This window comes from Clytia hemisphaerica, unplaced genomic scaffold (genome assembly GCF_902728285.1).
Source record: "Clytia hemisphaerica strain Z4C2 unplaced genomic scaffold, Clytia hemisphaerica genome assembly, whole genome shotgun sequence".
Lineage (NCBI taxonomy): Eukaryota > Metazoa > Cnidaria > Hydrozoa > Leptothecata > Clytiidae > Clytia > Clytia hemisphaerica.
In genome coordinates this window covers 1,382,687-1,404,947 of record NW_027103699.1, presented here as the reverse complement: position 1 = coordinate 1,404,947, position 22,261 = coordinate 1,382,687, and the positions used below count along the sequence as shown (strand labels likewise).

The window sequence follows — 22,261 nt, the reverse complement described above, 5'->3', positions numbered from 1 at the left end:
AAAAAGCCACCAACCTGCATAGGGAAAACTGAATAATCCTTGTACACTTTTGATGATTGTAGAAAACTGAAGCTAAATTGCAAATACTTACCTTTCTAAGAATGTATGAATAACAAAAACAACTAAGATGTAAAAGTTTCAAAACTTGAAAAGTGGCTCATCCTTTTACCACCCAAAATTCAAAACAAAGTGGTCTGTCGGCTTTTCTCCCTCCAAAATTTAGGAAAGCACTCCTCCGTTCTCAAAACCTCCAAAATGAAGCCGTGGCATAATGTTCTAGTCTGTATATCAGCAGCCTCTCACCAACTTTTGCTCGCTCTCCTACGCAGCTCCTATTCTAGCAAACGCCCGCCGCCTTTATGTTCCCGCCCTCTGACATGATTAATTTACAGACTAGTTTGCTAGTCTAAGTGTATGGCAAGCGATAATCACAAATTCAAGAAAAACTAGGTTTTTCTGCAGAAAACCTGGGTTTTCGGGTGAAAAACCTAGTTTTTCTGTAGAAAACCTAGGTTTTCCCGGTTTTCCCGGAGCTTATAAATTTTCAAGAGAAAACTCAGGTTTCTCACAATCGCGCTTTTAAATGATCGCTTTTAATATCGAAAAATCGTCTGCCTTAAAATTCGAATAAAATTCGAATAAGTAACTTAGATTTTCTGAAAAGAAACGTATATTGGTCTTTTTTGCCAGAAATTCATGGTTATGTTTGTCTATTGCTCATTCCGACATTTTAAATTTTCCGGGGGTTTTGTTGTTTGGAATTGCTTAGGTCAGGGTTGCTAGTAACGGCTTGCCACTGTACTGGGTGCATACTCGGCGCCTTGGGCCCCGCAGGGTTGCTAGTAACGGCTCGAATTTCAGTCAGGTTAAAAAAGGGGCAATTTTGCCCATATTATAATAACATTACCCCCGTCTTTTTTGCCATTCTATAAGTATTTACAAATCTTATCTCTCGTCAACCGAGATTTCTTGTCTTTTAGTAATTCATCAAAACAACATTGACCAAAGGTGACATGTTCTATCAAAAAACTTGAATTTTCTGAGATTTTGTGTCTTCTTTAGAAAAACTAGGGTTTTCACCCGAAAAACCAGGTTTTTGACAGAAAACCCAGGTTTTAGACAGAAAACCCAGGTTTTTGGCAGAGAAACCTAGTTTTTCTCGAAATTGTGATTTTCGCTTGCCATATAAGTGGGCCTTTCATCTGCACAGTGCCCGTTTGTTAGTTACGCAAAGCAATTAGGCGGTGTTCCGCGAGAGTACATATATTTTCCAGGCTAAACTCAGCGCTATAATGTAGCGGGATCGACAGGGATCGTCTGTCGGCTAGCATACAATATCTATCCTCTAGCAAAGCCGAGCAAAGCCATATGTTGATATATGGCTGAAGACCGTATCTTGTTATTGTCTGTATTTCGTATAGTCTACCACCTACATATGACATAGACTATCTTCAACTCAACGTGGAGTGTTCAACGTGATCTCTTTTTCTCTCAAAGACTGAGAAGTAAAGAGTTCAAGAAGTAAAGAGGATAAATCAAGATTTTACTGTCACTGACTGCTGCTGCCATTCATAAAGGTAAATCTCTATTGTGTGTGCTCCAGTAGTATCATAAGAATGTTGGCCTTTAGCAACAAGACACTAGCTTTCGGTCGGTCGGTCGGTCGGTCGAAATACAAAAATCTGCAAGGTTAATTCTCAAATTAAGGGCTAGGTAGGAGGGGTAAGAAATCAGGCAATTCCACTCACAAAAAATGCAGCGCAGGTCACTTATCGCGGGTTGTTTGGCGTCTGCTTTGATTTTGAAAACAGCTATTCTATCTATCAGTCGGGTCGGTCGGTCGATACTCGAAACCAGACGATCTCAATCGAACAAAAACCGATGATCGGTTCAAAAAACTGCTGCGCCAAGTTGCCATTATTTGCTATTTTTGGCGTTTCATCAAGATTTTGAAAGATCAAAACAACAGGTCCGGCAAATATCCTTTAAAAACGAACCCGTACGGCCCTACCATCTCTTTAAAAGTGCGCTTCTTTGATTTTTATAATTATGGAGATAATTTTTTGCTCGCATAATGAATAATGAAAATTGGCCGCATCGAATTCTGAAGATCGCCATTACGATAAAATATCATTAAATTCCATCAGCCTTACCCCAATTTTCGGATAGTTTGTTGTTCGATTGCGTTCGATTGGTTACGATTGCATTCGATTCAATCACTCAAACGAAAATCTCAATCAAACGAATCAAATATTACCTAGAATTCGGTTGTTGGATTGAGATTCGATTGTGTTCGACAATTGAATTTCAATTCCGTTCGATTAAGATCGTCTGGTCGAAATGGAGAAAAAAATTTTACTTCAGGTAAACTTGAAATTCACCAATTTCAGTTCTAACCAAAATTGATTCTTGCCGTCAATCATTAAAAAAAGTTAATATAGTAGAAAGGAAAGATTTGCCTGGCCATTCACCAAAATTTGTGCTCACGAAAATAAAAATTTTTGCTGACTTTAGTTGTTTGCCAAAATAAGTTCTCGCCAAAAAATGTTCCCTTAAAGGTATTACTCCAGGTCATGCCTAATGATTGTACTTTTTGTTAAGAGCCATTATCTGTAAGGATCAGGCAGGGTGAGGAAGTGACTATCTCAGAATTGGCCCATTTTTATATATATGGTAGGTATGAATGAGGTGAGCATCCTGTCAAAATTTTTTGGCATAACTCCAAGCGGTTCAGGTTTTATGGCAATTTGAATTTTCAAATTTTAGGGTCTACCGGCAAGAAAAAATCAACAATTGAATGAAATAGGTACTTTGGCATTAAGCTATGTTTAAATAATTGGAAATAAAACACCTAGAACTTCATAACATGAAAATATACACAACTTTTAACAAGAAAATCAAAAAATATCATCTCCAAAATATCCCGTCAGCTAAAAATTATGGCTCAAAACCAGGTTTTCGCTCCGCATTGCAAAGTTTGCGCCATTTTGGAGGCCAAATTGCTCAAAATTGGCTCGCCTGTAAGAGCTAATTTTTCTATTTCCTAAAACTAGGCCCAGAATACTTTACAGGAAAAAAAATTGAGACCTATCACTCATACAGATTTTTCATAATGGCGGCCTGATTTTGCGAGAAATTTTATTTTTGACAAAAAAGTATGATTTTTGGCGCCATTTTAAAAAAGTATCCATCACTTTCAAAGGGTCATTTTTGGTTTTTCTTGTAGAGCAACTGGAGTACTTTCAGAATAAGAAATAAAAAAAAGGGTATTTTTTGATATTTTTGAGCAATTTAACCCCAAAGATTTTTTAAAGTACTGTCCGATTTAGGGCAATTTTGCCCCGGTAACTAACCAAAACGACATGGTAGACATGACAATCTCCTTTCTAAAGGTATTGCTAAAGATTTTGTGGTATTTTCCTAATTAAAAAGTCAAAATAACAATAAAAGCAAAATGGAAACGGCCCATTTTGTCATTTTTGAGGCAAAAATAGGCCAAAATGACCCCCCCCAAGGCTAAAAAATTTGCTGATCCGGAGCCCGAAACTGATGAAATTAAAAAAAAAAAAATACTAAAGAGTATTCCTAGGGCTTAAATATAACCAGTGAAGAAAGAATATGCTAAATATGTTAGAAATACATTATGTTGATATGCCTCCAAAGGTTCTTGTTCTGTCAAATCCTTCAATTTTAAGTATTTTAGACTAGAACCCAGTCTTTCCACTGACGACCATATCAAATATTTACAGAATTGAAAAAAATATATTCTGAAAACATTATATATTTAACTTCATTTGGTCTGGATGGTAACACTGTGTAGGGAATACTTCATGGATAGCAGTTTGTTTACATTTTTGTCTCCATTTTGATGCTACCATTTTGTCCAAAAAAAGGCGGGAAAATTTCCATAATGGCAGACAGAATGATACCTTTACAAGATGAGGGTTGTGTGAAGTTGCGGGTGCATTTGTTTTAAGAAAACTAGTTTGGAAACAACTTCTATGTTTTAATTTTTTATTTTAGTAATGAAACTAAAAGGAAATGGAGATTACCAGTAAGGATAAAGATTACAATTTTTATACAAGTTGTGCATTATATGGAAATGGGAAGTGTGGAAAAGGAAGAAATAGAACAGAAGGAACATTATACAGTGTTGGTGAACTAAATGACAGTGTCGAGCAGCACCTTTTTTCTTTAAAGGTTAGGGGAGTAGCTTTGAAATATGAAAATGAAAGATACCTTATCGAAAATAGGATAGGTAGAAATCTAAATGAAAATGAAAGGCTCTGTGGTAAACACAGAGATGATAATGGCAAGTTTTGGAGACAGCCAAAGTATTGTTTCCACCCAGATCATCCAAGACCTAGTAGAGGACAGAAGTCTTGCAAAAGTGTTATAACAGCTAATTACTCAGAACTGTGTCACTTTGCTAAGCTTTTCAATATCAACGTACCAATAGGTGCTGCATTTTGTCTTCAACACAAAATTGATATCAATGAACCTAATGCTAATCCTTCAGAGTCTGAAACAAACAATAAAGATCCATTATATGAACCTGAAGAGCATGTACTTCCGGACAGCTTTGTTGCTGGTAATTCTTGTCTCAATGAAAATCCGTTAGCTGTTGCTCTGGAAGCATTAGAAGGAAGCCCTCTGAAATTTCAAGTAAAGAGAAAACACGTTGAAGACCTGTCTGAAACAACTAAGACCAAGATTAAACAAAAATATCAAAGAGCTAAAGTACTACTCAAGAAGAAATTTGCTGAATCAATCGCACCTGGACAAGATGAGAGCATTTTGAATTTTCTGTCTGATTCTGATGCTTCAGATGAAGACATACAAATTGATGATGACATTAGATATTACCAGGAACTATATAAAAAAGGAGACAGTACAAGTAAAATGGTCATTCTATCACTCATCGAACCTACTAGGTTTTCCAAAGAGAAGCTGATAGATTTGTTTGGATGCACGAAGTATCAGGTTGATCAAGCACGAAGGTGGAGGGCAAGTAATGAGACTTTAACCATACCAACAAAAGAAAAGCATAATAGACATAAACTAGATATCGACAAATGTGAGCATTTCCTTGACTTTGTTTTCACCAGTGGTTTACTGCAGGACGTAGCATATGGAGTCACTACTGTAAAGTACGACAATGGTTTAGAAGAAAAAGTAGCACATGCTGTGTTAACATCCAAGTATAGTCATACTATTGCGTTGTATCAAAAGTTTTGTAATGTAAGCGAATATCAACCATTATCAGAGATGACTCTTTGGCGGATTTTGAAAGAAATTAAACCTTCAAAGAGAAAGTGTTTGGGTAATGTATCGGTTCACTTACAGAAAGTTTTAGATCTTCTACCTTATCTAGGAAATCTTTTCTTGTGTTGTTCAGAACAAAAGTCCTTTTTTAAGACTAAGCTCATCTAATTTTAAAAGCTCTCTTCAGGTTATTCTTATTACAAATATATTTTGATTCGCTTTTCATAGAACACAATTTCACTTTCAAAGGTTTCTATTTTTGTTTGACTTCTTGTTTTAGCTGGCCTTGATGATTTGACAGCAGCTGGTTTAAATGGGTTTGCTGACCTACAAAAGATTGCTGAAAGATTTGATGATAAAAGCCTAGTTTCTGCCCTAGAAAGAGGAAAGCGATACCTCAAGACAACATACCCAATTCATTGTTTTGAAGAGAGTAACATTGCATCTCACAATATTAACTATGCTTTATCAGATCCGAAAATGTCAGAACTTCAAGCTGAACACAACAATCCTGATGAAGTTTGTGAGGACTGTTTTCAACTTTCCAAATCTATGGCTGACGCGAAAATGTTAGCAGAAAGGTTCCAAGCAGATGAGGGTACCATGTATGACATCAATGTTGCAATCAAAAGTATCCAAGACTATATCTGCCACATTTTGAGAGATGTGCAACAAAGAAAAGCAAAGGTTTGGTGTATGGAAAACCTATCTCCCAATACTGCATTCTGGCTGAAAGACTTTTGCCAAAAGATTTTGCCATCACAGTTTCGAGAAGGGCAGCAGAATTATTTCGGAAAAAAGGGCATGTCTTTGCATGTGGATGTTTTCTTCAAAAAAGAGGGTCATCAATTGAAGAAAAGTGTCTACTTCACTGCACTGCAGCGGTGTGATCAAGGTGCTGCTGATGTCTTGTGTTTGGCAGATGAAGTTTTAGCTGAATTTAGGAATGATGAACCAGATGTTAACTCATTGTATGTTAAATCCGACAATGCTTCCTGCTACCATGGTAACTTTTGTGCAGAGGGTTTGTTGAAAATGTCTAAGAAGCACGGATTCGACCTATTACGTTACGATTACAATGAACCCTGCAAAGGAAAAGATCAATGTGATAGAGAGAGTGCTGGTGCAAAGTCAGTCATGAAAAGCTTTGTTGATGCTGGTAATGACATTCTATCATCCACTGACATCAAAGAAGCCCTCCAATATGGAAGAGGTTTGCAAAACACAAAAATTGGTGTCATGGAAATTGATAACTCTAAAACAAAGGTAATGGGAACCAAAATCTCGAACATCAGTTCATACCACTCTATCGTCTTCAAAGAGGATCACATGGTATTTTGGAAGTATTTTGGCATTGGAAGCGGAGTTATACAAAAGTACAGCGATGTTACATTCACAAATGGAGGTAAACAAGTTTCATCTTACGTCTCAGCCCAACAAAGAGTTATCAAACAACCAAACAAAAATGTCAAGCCAAGAGAATCCAGAAGTCTCTGTAAGCTGTTGTTCTGCCCTGAATATGATTGCTGTAAGTCGTTCACTAATGTTACAGATCTTGAAACTCATATTGATGCTGGAAATCATTCTACAGTAAATGCCAAATCATCTATGGACCAAGTAAAGTCTGGTTTTGTGAGAAGAATGAAAGGATTAATGTCACAACATAATCATTCACACCCCAATGCTCAAGAAGCTGCTACTTCAATTATACGAATGTCTGAGGCTTGTGAGCAAGTTCCTGAGATGAACCTATTTGCAAAAGAAGGTTGGGCACTTCCAACAAGATCAAACTTTAGGTATTTATATATGTATGTAACGAATAGTGTACCAAGTACAGAAGCATTTTTACTAATAAAGTTCTATTTATATTCACCATTTCAATAATTATAATACTTCATATCCATATTTTTAGTATAAATTCTTCATAATCTGTTCTCTTTTGTTTATTTTTTCCAAAGTAATTTTCATTGGACGTCATTTTCGGTCCCTTTTCATGTTCTCTTCCAATTCAAAATGATGTGTTAGTTTGATGTTCTGGATACCAATATCACCAATTTCACCAATTCCATTTTTCTCTTTTTCTTCAGGTTCACCTCTTTGCAAAAGTCGTTGTTGTATGACATCTTCATCAAAGGTGAAAAGGATGGGAAAAAGAGTACTCCTGAGCAGGCATCACTTTTCATACGAAACCAATTAAAACCAGCTGAATATGTTACACCAAAGCAAATTAAAAGTCTGTTTTCAAGATGGTCAAGACTTTATCGAGAGGGAAAGCTGAAAGATCCAAAAGAAGGAAATATAGAGATTGAAGGAGAGGAAGATGATGAAGAATTTGATGATGACAATAACGAGGAGAATTTAATGAATGAAGAAATCCAGCAAGAAGCATTACAAATCAGTGCTGCTTTTTCATGTGAAAAATATTGTAACGACCAATGGGTAGTAGTCAAGTTTGGATCTGAATGGTATCCTGGACAGATAATGGAAGTGAGTTTTGAATTGATTAAAAACTTTAATTATAAAAAAAAATTAAACATTTCTAAAGCTACCAGGGATGTTTTTCAAGGAATGCCATTTCTCAATATTTGGTGTTTCAGAGATGTTATATAAAAAATTCCAATTCTCTTTGTTATTGTAGGTGATGTCTAATCTTGTCACTGTCTCATGCATGAGATATGCCATGTCAGCTGAAAAGAATGCTTTTGTACACCCTAATACTCCGGATATCAATGAATACTCTTCTGACGATGTTATTTGTGTTATATCTGCTCCTACTCCTGTTAATCGACGCTTCTTAGCTCTTTCAGAGGAGGACTTTAAACAAGCTAAGACAGAATTCAAAAAAAGGTGAATTTCTGATGTTAAAAATCACTTAGTATACAATTTTCCTAATTTTTACAAATTCAAACTTCGTATTTTGAAATAACCATCAAATTTTTAAAGACCAGCTTTTTTTTCTTTCAGGAACTGATGTGACCAAACTTGTTGCATAAACTATCTGATAGCAAAACATGTCAAGATGTATATTGATGATGAATTATAATTCCTTGAAACTAAATTGATTCAAAACTTACTCATTAAATTTACTTTTTAATAATAATAATAATAATAATAATTCAATTAAGTAATTTCTTATTTATTCATAAATTTACTACTTTATTACAAATTTTCAGCTATATTTACTTCACTTATTCTATTACCATTTATTACCATTTTAACAAATTTCTGTTAAATATTCTTCAGAGTAACGACAGTTCTTCAAGTCCCCAGAAGGACACTATAGAGTCTTACCCTTTTATCGATAAAGTTTCTGTAAATATTTGATATGGTCGTCAGTGGAAAGACTGGGTTCTAGTCTAAAATATTTAAAATTGAAGGATTTGACAGAACAAGAACCTTTGGAGGCATATCAACATAATGTATTTCTAACATATTTAGCATATTTTTTCTTCAATAGTTATTTTTAAGACCCAGGAATAATCTTTAGTAATTTTTTTCTTAATTTTCATCAGTTTCGGGCTCCGGATCAGCAAATTCTTTAGCCTCGAGGTCATTTTGGCCTATTTTTGCCTCAAAAATGACAAAATAGGCCGTTTCCATTTTGCTTTTATTGTTATTTTGACTTTTTAATTAGGAAAATACCACAAAATTTTCAGCAATACCTTTAGAAAGGAGATTATCATGTCTACCATGTCGTTTTGGTTAGTTACCGGGGCAAAATTGCCCTAAATCGGACAGTACTTTAAAAAATCTTTGGTGTTAAATTGCTCAAAAATATCAAAAAATACCCTTTTTTTTATTTCTTATTCTGAAAGTACTCCAGTTGCTCTACAAGAAAAACCAAAAATGACCCTTTGAAAGTGATGGATACTTTTTTAAAATGGCGCCAAAAACCATACTTTTTTGTCAAAAAAAAAATTTCTCGCAAGTTCAGGCCGCCATTATGAAAAATCTGTATGAGTGATAGGTCTCAATGTTTTTTCCTGTAAAGTATTCTGGGCCTAGTTTTAGGAAATAGAAAAATTAGCTCTTACAGGTGAGCCAATTTTGAGCAATTTGGCCTCCAAAATGGCGCAAACTTTGCCATGCGGAGCGAAAACCTGGTTTTGAGCCATGATTTTTAGCTGACCGGATATTTTGGAGGTGATATTTTTTGATTTTCTTGTTAAAAGTTGTGTATATTTTCATGTTATGAAGTTCTAGGTGTTTTATTTCCAATTATTTAAACATAGTTTAATGCCAAAGTACCTATTTCATTCAATTGTTGATTTTTTCTTGCCGGTAGACCCTAAAATTTGAAAATTCAAATTGCCATAAAACCTGAACCGCTTGGAGTTATGCCAAAAAAATTTGACAGGATGCTCACCTCATTCATACCTACCATATATATAAAAATTGGCCAATTCTGAGAAAGTCACTTCCTCAGTTTCCTCATACTGCCTGATTCTTACAGATAATGGCTCTTAATAAGAATCATATTTGTTTTTCTTTTTGTACAGTTTTGGACCATCTATCATCCATATACATCAAGACTGTTATGGTACATCATATCCAGACTGATTGGTTCCACTGATTGATTGATACCCAATCTTAAGGTGAGTTTGAATTTGATTTTCTTCAGGATTTAAAAGGCTTGGTAACCTAATGACTTAAGTGAAAAATCAAGTTGTGTATTACTATTTACTGCAAAATCTTTGTGAGGTTGGGGGAAGCGTGGTAAAGAGAAGCTCATTGTTGGTTATAGTCTAGAGTCTAGAGAAGGATTTCTTTTTTTGATTCGTAATTTTTTGTCCTTTTTGTTTAAAACTTTTAAAGGGATGACCAGATAAAATATGAAAATTGGCTAAAAGATTCTTTCCACGGTCCTTAGTAAGCCCTCCAAATATTTTTGAGAAATAATTCAGATTCGAGATATGACAATTAGAAATCTCAGTTTTTCGTACTTCACACGTACCTCATGTTGAAATTCTATTGTTTTCCAGCAGAAATTAAAAATTACAAACCTAAATATTTCGACTTTGAAAAACAAGTAGCCTGTAAAATTTGGAGGTTTTGCTAAGGACTATGGAAGGAATCTTTGGGCTGAATTTTATTTTTTATCTGGTTATCCCTTTAAGGTAGCTGCCCTGGAAATGAGATTTTCACTTGTATTTGTAAAACATCATGATCAGATTTCATCTCGGGTTCTTTATGTTGTGTGAAAAAATTGTGACCTATAAATGCCTGCACGCCTCAATTTTCAACAAAAAGCAAGTATCTTCCTAACGGGCGGTGGACATAATTATGAAAGTCTTCCAAAACTTGGAACAAGCTTACGCTGCACTTGAGCTTTACGATTTATGAACATGGTAGTATACTCCAGTTGTTCCGACTGTTTGGGTAATTTCGTTTTTGTTTTTATTTTTCAGGGTTCATCAAAGTCCACATCATTCAGTGTATAGCTACTCTGGTCAATCTGGATTTATATATACAAAGCTAACTTGGATTTACACAGTTAACTCTGATTTAAAGGATTCCCCTCGATTCACTTGGCTCACCAGAATACACTTGGAATACTTTGTTATACTCAGTTTATTTGGTTTTACACGGCTCAATTGATACTACTCGGCTCACTTGATATTACTCGGCTCACTTGATATTACTCGGCTAACTTGATAATACTCGGCTCACTTGATACTACTCGGCTAGGTTGATATTACTCAGCTAACTTGACACTACTCAGCTAACTTGATATTACTCGGCTAACTTGATAGTACTCGACTCACTTGATTCAATTTACTTGTGTTTCATTTGGGTAACTCAGATTTCCGAGGCTAACCCGGAATTTATGATTTTTTTTGACATTTCATTGCCACTTACTTGCTCAGCTTTTTTAATTTGTTAAAAAACAATAGGCTATTAAAATAAATATACATTATATTTGAGACTGACGTATTTATCATTTTTTTACATTCCCCTTTTCAAAACATGATACCAATCGAAGCATCCCGTAGTTCAATCGGCAACTTTAACGGGACAAGGCAATATGATCTCCGCTCAATTTATCGTCATTTAGTAGTCAACTCTTCTATTTCAAGCAAAACTTCAAAACTTTCTTTGTCTGTGGTCATGGTAGAACTCTCCATATCAGACAACTTGTGAAATAGTGACGGGAGATTTTTTTACTATCTTTACAAAGTAATAATCAATTTTGCAAACGAAGGGTACAATTTTCCCTTCAAAAAAAGGGGGGTGGGGTGAAATAGTGAAGGGACATTTTTTTAGTACCATTAAAAAGTGACAATGTCTAGATATATTTCATGTTAAAAACTGCTATTAATATTTACATATTCAGGAACTCTTACTCCTTACACAGCCCCTTGGGAATGCAAATTGGGTCGTCCAGTTGTTTGATCATCGATCCCTACAATGTGAAAAAAAAACAGTAGACTCCCGGTTATTCGAAGATCCAAGGGGGATAAGAATTTACTTCGAATAACTGAAAAATTCGTTTTAAGATTAATCAATCAATTCGTTTTAATCAATCTACTGTAAGTCATAAGATAAAACAAAAGCGGAAATTATAGAAAAATCATAATTTTGCGCAAGTATCCTTGTATTTTGTCTCTATTACAGATTTTTTTAGCTGGGCCTTCACGCCCTTGGGCGCCTTGTCGAATTATTACACATTTCATTTTTTCATCGTCATAACTGATTTGACCAACCCCTTTGCGAGAAACGCTGTACTCTAATGTGCCTTATCAACGGGCCCCCGCGCTTGTTAATTTCTCGATTTTTTGCAGCCCCCGGACCTTATCAGGACCCCCCCCCCGTTTATTATTATTGGAAATTTTTTCGGCAGTCTATAATTCTGCCTTACTTTTGGGGTATGTAGAGGTACATTAGCCCTCCCTCCACCCGTTTATTAAAATTTGGAGATTTTTTAACCCATTTAAACATTCAAATATTTTAATGAGCTGGTCGAAGAGCATTGCACCCAACATAATTTTAATCTGAAATCATTTATCGAGAATAAAGGAATATTAAAGTTGCTACAAGAACAACAAAAGAAGAAAAAGAAAAAGAACAGTAATGAAGAACAAATTTCATTAAATAAAAACGATCCTGAGTCAGCTTCACAGAATCTTGACTTTTCAGAGAAGAATATTCTAGACGACAGTACAAATGATGAAACTCAGAATCAAAATGTGACACTGAAGAGTCTTTCTGAAGGTGAAATAATCGTTAAATTGGAAGACTGGTGAGGAAAAACACTACGTTCAAGCTAAAGATTTTTCGTTAACCAGTAAACAAACTACTGCAAGAGGTTCAAAGAAAGTTTTAAGAAGTTAAAGACCTCTTGAAGGGTCTTGAGACAATGGGATATTATCAACAAGAGTTATTACCTTAAAGGAAGAAAAAAAAATTTGGTGGATTTGGCCAGAATCCGCCAAATTAAACTTTTTAAAAATATGATCTCTTTTAAAGGTGTTTTTGCATTTTATTTGCTGTTTTTACACCATTTTAAGGATAAATTTTTCAGCAAACGCCAAATTAAATTCCCTCTAAAAAAATTTTTTTTTTCCTGCCAAAATTTCTTTCTTTAAGGTATCAACAAGAATTATTATTTGGTTTTGTACCTGATAACGTTATTGTTGCCTTTCAACAAGTTGAGTAACGTAAATTCGTGAGTGATTTAAAGAAAGCACAAATGACTTTACTGAAATCTGAAAGACAAAATATTGCAAATGTAAGACTTTTTATGGCACCAATCATTTCAGTTTTTGCAATATTGCCTCTTAGAAATTTTTCTTTAGTCGGTTTTGTTTCGAATATCGCATGCGAATGAAGCATTTCGTAGTAACCTTCGTTAGATTTAATTGTGTTTTGTAATTTTGTAGTTTTTGGTTATTTTTGTGTTATTTTTTGTAAATAGATTTATATTTTTTGTTTCCAATTCTAATTTTTAGTCTCGCTGGTTCAAGCGTGCAACTTACATATATTCATTGGTTATCATCTCCAGGGTTGGGTACAAATTCGGTCGGTTTACCTGTTTTTCTCTACAGTAAAAATGTTTCTTTTTAATTCCGGCAAATATTTTGATCTTCTTGCTAAATACCTCCAATCTGGTGAATCTGTTGAGCCTAAATGAATTCATTTCCAAACAAGAATGCATGTAATATTTTTTTCTTTTTTAGTTTTAAAGAAAAAGTTTAAAAATTCGACAAAATATGGAAAAGATAATAAACCTTAACAACGAGCAAATTAATCAATCGAAGGTATCCCTCAAAGATGTTAAGAATGAATCCAACTGTGGTGAATCTGGAAAAATCTTGCGAAGTCAACGTCCTCTTCAAACAATGGGTTGGTACCAACCTCATGAGTTAGCTGGTATTGTTCCTGATGAAGTTGTGAGGGCTTTCCAACATGAACAAACACTTTCTAGAAGAGAGTGTAGAAAGAAAAGATATCCTAATGTTCCAGGTGCAAACAAAAAAGAGCGAAAACAGGTATTGGAAGTTAATTCTTTAAGATATTTTGTCTTTTCGAAGTAGAGAGTCTGTTAACTTGAAGGTTTTATTTTTACATAATTGTTCCCGTTTCATACCAGATACATATTTTATATCAGGACAGTGTTTTCTTATTGTTATATTATGCTGATATAAGCAAAAAATGTTTTTCTTTTCCTTTTTCTGACCAATCTTGCTCCACATCTGTGTCAATCCAATGTAAAACAGCTTGTGAATTGAAATTGATGAGTAAGCAGACTCCTATTTAAAAACAAAACCTTTAACCTGAATGGGATTGTCAAAAAGGGAAAATAAATTTATTTTCGCATTGACAATTTCAATGAGCTTTCACTTCTCAATGTAACTTGGGAAAATAAACTTTTCACATTAAGAAAACGTCACATTGACGCTGTTTTCTTGGGTTGAGCTGAGAAATTTAACATACCCGTTTAAAGCTTTTAACTAATGCAATTTCCAAAGTGTTTTGCATGTGACAACAGTCCTTTCGAGCTGAAAAATTCAACCCAGGGTTTTGTTGTCTCCCCTTCTCCTCAGGTGTTTTGAGATGTCTCTATTTTTTCGATTTCAACAGAACCTTAACCGACAATCCAACAAAAATTTTAACGAATTTGCTGAACAATATTGTGTTGAAAACAACATCGATCCGATGAAACTTCTCGAAAACAAAAGTGAAAGTAAAGAAATGGTAATCGAAAACAAAGCCAAAAATCCTCGTCGTGAAAAAATGGCATGTGCAATGAAAATCGGATCATTCAATATGGAGAAATTCCCAAGAAGTAAAGAAGCTCTGGCATTTATGACCATGTATGATTCACGCGAAACAAGAAATCTTTTACCAAAGAAATTTCTCGCTTTATGTGGCATCAAGCGAGAAGCTCTATGTAGAGATAAAATGAAGGAGTTGGAAGATCCAAATATGATGTCAAAACGCGTAAGAATTTATTTTAAAATTTTCAAAATCTTGTTCCCGACAACAAAATTTAAAATACTATGTGAGCTATGAAGGCTATTGTTTTTAACAAGTTCTAAGGGAGGAAGTACAAGTTGAACTAACGATGAGAGGTAGTGAATTTTTACTGAGGCTCAGCTTTAATATACTTACTCTAATTCATTTATTGGTCAGCCTAAGCTGAGCATTCAAATAGGTAAAATTTTCTTCTTCTTCCATCATCATCATAAGACGGCAAAAAAAAAATCCGATTTCGGATTATTTTCGGAAAACAAGTTATCGGTAAAACTTTGGCGCGAAAAATATTTTCTATTGGAAGAGAAAAGAAACACGTCACTTCATTTATTATGATTTGCGCATAATATGAGAATAATAAAAGAACACTATATAAAAGAAGAAAGTAGTAAAAATGAATTTTTTTTTGTTTATTCATTAAATTGAAAGAAGCTAATGCATTGTAAATAAATAGACAGTATAAAAGAAAGTTTTTGATGATTGGTTTTGAGGCTTTCTTGTCTGGAGAGAGTTTTTGTGTGTAGGAAGCAGAGAAATGAACGTCAAAGTGTGGCGTAACATTAACAGAAACTTGGAATCATCATAACTTTTGATTGAGTTATCGAAACTGAACGGAATTTTCGACGCAGCTTCCTCAATATAAAATGCACTCATTCACATTATACTAGGGGCCTACTTAGTTCAACACGTCATTTAAATCAATCTGACAAATGTGACGAAAGCTGCAGTGAACAGTGAACATCTAAAGCGACCGCCTCGGATATACTTTCTCAGAGAATAACGAACAGGTTTAAGACATTCTAACGAACAGATTTAGGTGAAATTTCCCGGGGGGGTTTACTTAGGCAAAATGGATGCGAACCATAAGGGTACCTTTTTTCAGGCCTGAAAAGTCTCTCAGAGGGGTACAAATTCATAAGTTAGTCTCTAAAAGGGTCCCAAAATCACGAAAATCGAAAATATTTCTCTAAAAAGGCCTAAAAAGGACACGATTTCCAGAAGTTTTGACCAAAATTTGGTGAAAATCAAACCGAAATTTGGAAAAAATCTACCAAAATTTTAGGAAAGTCTCTCAAAGGATCCCAAAATCAAAATTTTGTCTCTCAAAGGGTCGACTTTCTGCTCGGACACCCCGTCACCTCGTAAACCTAGTACCCCCCAAAGGTGAAATTCCAACATCTATCCCATGTCCACTTTTGGACAAATCCAACTTTGTGTTAAACATTTTTTCGTCTGAAGTTTCAGCCAAAATGAGCTTTTCAACCTCTTTGACTTTAACAACGAATTAGGTTTCTTGATTGTACTTCCTTCTAATCGTCGTTTTAAGCTTATTGGGCTGACCTTCCAGCGCAGCTGGTTTATTTTAACTTAAAATCAACATTTTCTTATCCATTTCAGAAAGATGAGATTGTGAACTGTTTAATTTATTGTAAGCTTTGGCCCAATATTAACCCTATTTTTATCAGGGGGGGTGTTTTCCACCAGGCTGGCACTCTTTTGCTAATAGCTCACTGAAAATTTTTTTTAACACTCTGAAAGTTTTTGACTTTTAATATAATCCTATTAGCAGCATGTATACCAAATTTTACAATTATACACCATCAGGTTTTATGACTTTTTTGTGCAGGCATATCATAAAATCCAGCTAAAACCCTGTAAAATCCCAAAATCTTAAATTTAGCATAACTTTAGATCTAGGCATCCAACTGACTTCAAATTTTGACAGGTTTTAGGTATCAATGATAAATTTTAAAAAATATTTTAAAAATTTTCAAAAAGTGCTGACGTCATCAAAAATGACGTCATTGTTTTTTTAAAAATTTACTCATTTTCTGCATAGATTTTAAACCTCGATTTTATTAGTATGTTAAAAACCAGCAAATATGTTAAACATATTCTTTTTGGCTTTTAGAAATTCAAAACAGAATTGAAAAATCTCCATTCGTTCAACTTTAACTGCTATTTTATTGAATAGTACTTTTTCATTGGTAAGCGATAATTGTGAAACTTTGTGATGACGTCATCATCTTTATGATTACGTCATCAACCCAAATTTTTTTTTATGAACTCCTTTTATGGTAAAGACCATTTGTGCCAAATTTCAAGTCGATACCTTTTCTAGATCAAAAGTTATGCAAGGCTGGTGGAAAACACCCCCCCCCCCTTGAGAATACAAAATCCGAAAAAGCCTGATAATAATAGGGTTAAGCTTCGTGTTGTCATGAAATTGTTCATATGAAAAACGGTTGTATTTGTTCTCTTTTGATAACTTCAGATGGTCAGATGTGAATCGTACAAGTTCTATAACGAACTGATAGAAGATTATTGTAATAAGCATGACATTGACATTACTTTGTTCACTGAAAATAGTATGAACAATAAACGAAAAATTCCAAAGGAACGAATGGAAAAACTGCGAAGCGCTAAAAAGAAAAATCAGAAATTCAATACCAATAGAAAAATGAAACTTTCTCTTTCAAAGTCTTCCGAGGAGTCTCCAAAACGTTATTGGAACCAATCAAAATCGAGATCGGACCAAGAAGCTGTTACAACTTCGCCATCAACCTCTATTTTAGCGAATTACTCTGAAAGACGTTTCTGGAGTACTGACAGATCTCAAATGAAGTTAGAATCAAAAGATTTGACTTCAAATCCACCAAAAGAAAGATTTGACGAAAATTTTGTGATACCTAAATCACAAGCTTACTCCTCGAAATCTCACCAGCCATCAATCCTGGATCAACAAAACCTCATTATACAAGCACGTCCAAACTCCTCGACATTCCAAGGGGGTAGAGTGCATTCTCGACATATTCAGAAATCAAATCAACATTTCCCTCTCAAAAATACTGGTTTAAATCCAAATCTAAATACCGCTAAAATGCAAAAAAGTGAAATTCGTTATGGGCCAAGATTCCATCGAGGGATCAGCCAGGTTGGACCTCCAAAGCTGGCATTGAACCAAGTTAAGCAATCATTGGCTGCTGTGAGTCATCAACCAATTAGATTATTTCCTGCAGCTCCTAGATTCGCTTCCAATCCGAAATGTGGTCTTGTATCTGTGTTTCCAAGAATGGCTACTCGTCCAAGGCTTTCACTTGTTCCAAGAGCGGGGTCTAGAGATTTACATCCCACAGGATTCGAAGGTGTTGGCATTTCACGTCCATTTTTCTCACCACGGTTTCAACAAGTCCGATTGCCTACTATTCACAGGTATCCACACCATCAAGTCCAGCGTGCCGACAGTTTCCCAAGAGAGAGATGGGATAAGTACAGTTTCAATCAATATTGAAAATTGACGGATGTGTTCATTGGTCAAATCGACACAAGTTAAAATTCGTTTTTAGTGTATTCGTATTTCTATTTTTTGGATGATTTGATTTGTTTCCATTTTCTATTTTCAGTTTCTATTTTCTATTTTCAGTTTCTATTTTCTATTTTCAGTTTCTATTTTCTATTTTCAGTTTCTATTTTCTATTTTCAGTTTCTATTTTCTATTTTAAGATTCTATTTTCAGTTTCTATTTTTTCTATGGAGGATCATATCCAATTCAAATGCGTGGGTACTCTTAGGTGCCAAATAAACGGGGGGGTTCGAATAAACGGGGGGGTTGGAAAATTTTTGAAATTTCAATAAACGGGGGGGACCTAATTGCCCGGGGGGTTGGAAATTGTACTTATGAAAACCCAAAAATTAGGTAAATATAGGCTAAAATCAGGCTTTTTGGAGCAAAATAAGGGGACTTCTTTTAGCCAACTGAAAATATTCTTTAAAATTAATAAACGGGGGGGTCCTAATAAGGTCCGGGGGGGTTGGAAAATTTTCGAAAAATTAACAAGCGGGGGGGGACCGTTTATTTGGCACCTAAGAGTACTTCCGCCCATTCAATTTTTTCCACTAAAAATGAAATGAAAATTGAATTTTTCCATTTTTCCATTTTTGTTTTTAAATTGAAAATAGAAAAATGAAAAATTGAGATTCAATTTTTAATTTTTTATTTTTCTCCTATGTAGGCGAAGTTTCTGTCCTTCTCCTCGTCGTCAGTGAAGTTTTATCATATGTGCCCCGTCCTGTAGGATCGATGGTGATCTTTCACGGTCAAGACAATATTTTAGTCCCAAGATTCTCTTCAGCCCGGCCGGTCACTCGTCCCGCCGGGGAAAAATCTCTGAAGAATTAAAAAACACAAAAAATGAATTCGTTTTTCAATTTTCAATTTTTGTCAGAAAAATGAAAAATGGAGATTTTTGTTCTTGCGGGTGACATTTCTGTCGTCATGTTATGCCAACCAGGTTGACGGGGGCTTGAAAATGACAAGAGTGCAGTTTGGTTGCTTGCTTGCAGCCATCCTTTATATAACATTTCTATTACATATTCACATATTACATATTACACAGTTAGACTCGATTTGTGTTAGTAATAGTATGACTTTGAGGGTAATTTGGGAAAAATAGACGAAAAATGACCCTCATTTTAATCGGGCAATTTCAAAATACGTCAAAATGTATTTTCCCGAAATTTCTAGAGAAGGTCATACTATTCCAGATTAATTGAATGACAGATTTCAACTAAGTGCAAAAGCTTTTGTCTTCCAAACTTACCAGCTTAAACCCGTCCTTCACCATTTTGCTTCTTGCTCTTAATACGGTTAATAGCCGCACAGCATAAACAAAATAACAAAACAGATGAAAAAACGAAAAAGTTTTTTGTTGGATAAAAAAGATTCTAAAGGTTTGAATCCATCTTAGGGCACTGTTTACATCTATTTACATTTTATCGGCACATTTTACGCCGGCTCTTATTGGCTTAATTTTTTCGTCGCTGGCGTAATAAGGGTTGGTGTAAGGGGTCGGAATTAAATTAGGGACGGTGTAACAAAAAATAAGTACTCCCCAGAAAAAAAGTAATCCCGAATTACTTATTTTCCAGGATATAAAAACGCCCGGTATTTTTTTTCCCATGAAATTCGTACCCCCTCTGGGAAATTTGTACTCCCCTAATATGCGTCAAACTATGTTGAGAATTTTGGTTATTTCTTCGATTTTCGAAATTTGAAGTTTTTGCAAAGGAGTCACTTTTAATTTTTGTTAAATATAATCCAGTGTTTCAATTTGGGACCTTACTGGACTATTCTTGAACCTTTTGAATCTTATAATCTAGCGTTCCATATTTTATTGTGGCTATAAGATTTCGTGAGAATTTCCCTTTTTTCTCAAATATTACGATCTTAATTGTAAAAAATACCTTAACCCTACTCGGGTGAGTTAGGGCGTGTCTAGATTTTTAAAAATCACAAATCCCGAATCCGCGACCAATAGCACCCATTCTCAGGGATTCACTTATGGATTTTTAGATGACCTATACCTTAAGGTTACAGGACCCGGTTGTTACGTAATTAAATATTAACCTAAAAATTAATTATTAAAGAAAGTGTGAATTATGACGTCATCATTTTATGACGTCATAAATCGTAAATTAGCTCTAGCTCTATCAGTACATGTCGAATCTTTCTCAAATTTGGACCAAAGATGCATCTTAATGATGCCGAACTTTTCAACGAAAAAATTCTTTGAAAATTTTGATGACGTCAGCAAAAAATGCAAAAAATCGAAAAATGCTATTTTTTGCTGACGTCATTAAATTTTTCCAAATTTTCTTTTTCAAAAAGTTACATTTGAGTTAGATGCATCTTTGGTTCAAATTTGGGAAAGATTGGACATGTATTTTTAATATTATAGCGATTATACGATTCATGACGTCACCAAATTCGACCAAATTATGATGTCATGATTACAATTTCTTTGATAATTAATTTTTAGGTTAATATTTAATTACGTAACAACCGGGTTCTGAAACCTTAAGGTATAGAGGCACTTTAGAGCCCTAAGTGGATCTCTGAATCTGGCTGCTATTGGTAGCGAAAACTTAGGGTAAACTGTTAGGTTTCTGAGACTTGCCCTAAGTCACTCGAGTATTTGGTCTAGCATGGGCCTAGGGGGGGGGCTGTTTCTGTTCAGAGGTCAAATTATTGGTAATAGCTACTGAAATAATAGAGCTTTTGCCATGAAATTTTCTGTAAATTCCTAACTTTTATTTAGCTTCAAAATAAAAAAAATTCGACAATTTTTCACACCTTGAGCATGATAACATCTCTGACAGTAAGGTGTCACAAAAATTGACACTTTTCCAAAACAACTTTTTTATGTCAAATAAACTATCAATTTAGCGAGTAGGATCTTCAAAACCATCAATTTTACAAGCATGATCTTCAAAACAATTAATTCTACAAGTGAGATCTTCAAAACCTTCAATTTACAAGTAGGATCTTCAAAACCATCAAATTTACAAATAGGATCTTTGAAACCATCAATTTTACAAGTAGGATCTTCAAGACAATCACTTCTACAACTTAGGATCTTCAAAACCATCAATTTTACAATATAGGATTTTCAAATCCATCAATTGTACAAGTAGGATCTCAAAAGCCATCAATTGTGCAAGTAGGATCTTCAAAAACATTAATTTTACAAATAGGATCACCAAAACTATCTATTTTTACAAAAGAACAACGGCAGCAAGAATCTTTATGACCATAAATTCTACAACAAGAATCTTCAAAACGAACCCTTCTACAACAAGAATCTTCAAAACCATCAATTCTACAACAAGAATTTCCAAGGCCATCACTTCTACAACAAGAATTTCCAAGGCCATCACTTCTGCAACAAGAATCTTCAAGACCATCCCTTCTACAACAAGAATCTTCAAGACCATCCCTTCTACAACAAGAATCTTCAAGACCATCCCTTCTACAACAAGAATTTCCGAGGCCATCCCTTCTACAACAAGAATCTTCAAGACCATCACTTCTACAACAAGAATTTTCAAGACCATCACTTCTACAACAAGAATCTTCAAGACCATCACTTCTACAACAAGAATCTTCAAGACCATCACTTCTACAACAAGAATTTTCAAGACCATCACTTCTACAACAAGAATCTTCAAGACCATCCCTTCTACAACAAGAATTTCCGAGGCCATCCCTTCTACAACAAGAATCTTCAAGACCATCCCTTCTACAACAAGAATTTCCGAGGCCATCCCTTCTACAACAAGAATCTTCAAGACCATCAATTCTACAACAAGAATTTTCAAGACCGTCACTTCTACAAGAAGAATTTTCAAGACCATCAATTTTAAAAATAGGATCTTAAAAACCATCGTGTTTAATTAAAAGTAGGATCTTCCAAACCATCAATTAAACGTAAAATCCTCAAAACCATCTATCTTACAAGTAGTTACTTGATTCTATAATTAGTTTCTTCAAAACCATCAATTCTAATTGTAGCATAAGTTATCAGGTATTTAAAGAACAGCTCTCTTGCCAAAATGATCCTTTAAGGTGTGTGTATAGTTTCTGTTGGGGTGTGAAATATACATTGCCCCCACATTGCCTTTTTACGCTATCTTTTTTGAAGCCCAAAAAGGGCATTTAGATGAAAGTGTTCTTTCATGTCTA

General features: G+C 34.7%; 3 protein-coding genes and 1 long non-coding RNA gene across 4 annotated transcripts; all 4 read left to right on the top strand.

Moving 5' to 3' along the window:
• The first annotated feature begins 1,198 nt into the window (after window positions 1-1,198).
• Window positions 1,199-11,182, top strand: LOC136803977 (uncharacterized). Its single transcript, XR_010846224.1, has 3 exons — window positions 1,199-1,577; window positions 9,765-9,860; window positions 10,674-11,182. It is a non-coding gene; the product is annotated as an uncharacterized lncRNA (long non-coding RNA).
• LOC136803914 (uncharacterized) lies at window positions 4,042-9,015 on the top strand. Its single transcript, XM_067060636.1, has 5 exons — window positions 4,042-5,241; window positions 5,542-7,061; window positions 7,353-7,752; window positions 7,904-8,112; window positions 8,230-9,015. The coding sequence occupies exons 1-5, from the start codon at window positions 4,042-4,044 to the stop codon at window positions 8,234-8,236; spliced, it is 3,336 nt and encodes a 1,111-aa protein (XP_066916737.1). The 3' UTR covers window positions 8,237-9,015.
• A 2,258-nt stretch (window positions 11,183-13,440) lies between the features above and the next one.
• LOC136804038 (uncharacterized) lies at window positions 13,441-18,260 on the top strand. Its single transcript, XM_067060779.1, has 3 exons — window positions 13,441-13,754; window positions 14,347-14,706; window positions 17,015-18,260. The coding sequence occupies exons 1-3, from the start codon at window positions 13,476-13,478 to the stop codon at window positions 18,029-18,031; spliced, it is 1,656 nt and encodes a 551-aa protein (XP_066916880.1). The 5' UTR covers window positions 13,441-13,475; the 3' UTR covers window positions 18,032-18,260.
• Window positions 18,261-21,000: 2,740 nt separating this feature from the next.
• LOC136803933 (sex-determining region Y protein-like) lies at window positions 21,001-21,942 on the top strand. The gene is made up of 2 exons (XM_067060654.1): window positions 21,001-21,117; window positions 21,274-21,942. Exons 1-2 carry the CDS (start codon window positions 21,001-21,003, stop codon window positions 21,940-21,942), a joined length of 786 nt encoding a protein of 261 aa, XP_066916755.1.
• The last annotated feature ends 319 nt before the right edge of the window (window positions 21,943-22,261 follow it).

Coding starts and splice junctions, on each gene's coding strand:
- LOC136803914 (XM_067060636.1), top strand. CDS start 4,042: ATGGAGATTACCAGTAAGGATAAAGATTACAATTTTTATACAAGTTGT. Junction 5,242..5,541: donor TGTATCAAAAGTTTTGTAAT/GTAAGCGAATAT, acceptor TGACTTCTTGTT/TTAGCTGGCCTTGATGATTT. Junction 7,062..7,352: donor CCAACAAGATCAAACTTTAG/GTATTTATATAT, acceptor CTTTTTCTTCAG/GTTCACCTCTTTGCAAAAGT.
- LOC136804038 (XM_067060779.1), top strand. CDS start 13,476: ATGGAAAAGATAATAAACCTTAACAACGAGCAAATTAATCAATCGAAG. Junction 13,755..14,346: donor ACAAAAAAGAGCGAAAACAG/GTATTGGAAGTT, acceptor CGATTTCAACAG/AACCTTAACCGACAATCCAA. Junction 14,707..17,014: donor CAAATATGATGTCAAAACGC/GTAAGAATTTAT, acceptor TGATAACTTCAG/ATGGTCAGATGTGAATCGTA.
- LOC136803933 (XM_067060654.1), top strand. CDS start 21,001: ATGATCTTCAAAACAATTAATTCTACAAGTGAGATCTTCAAAACCTTC. Junction 21,118..21,273: donor TGAAACCATCAATTTTACAA/GTAGGATCTTCA, acceptor TTTTACAAATAG/GATCACCAAAACTATCTATT.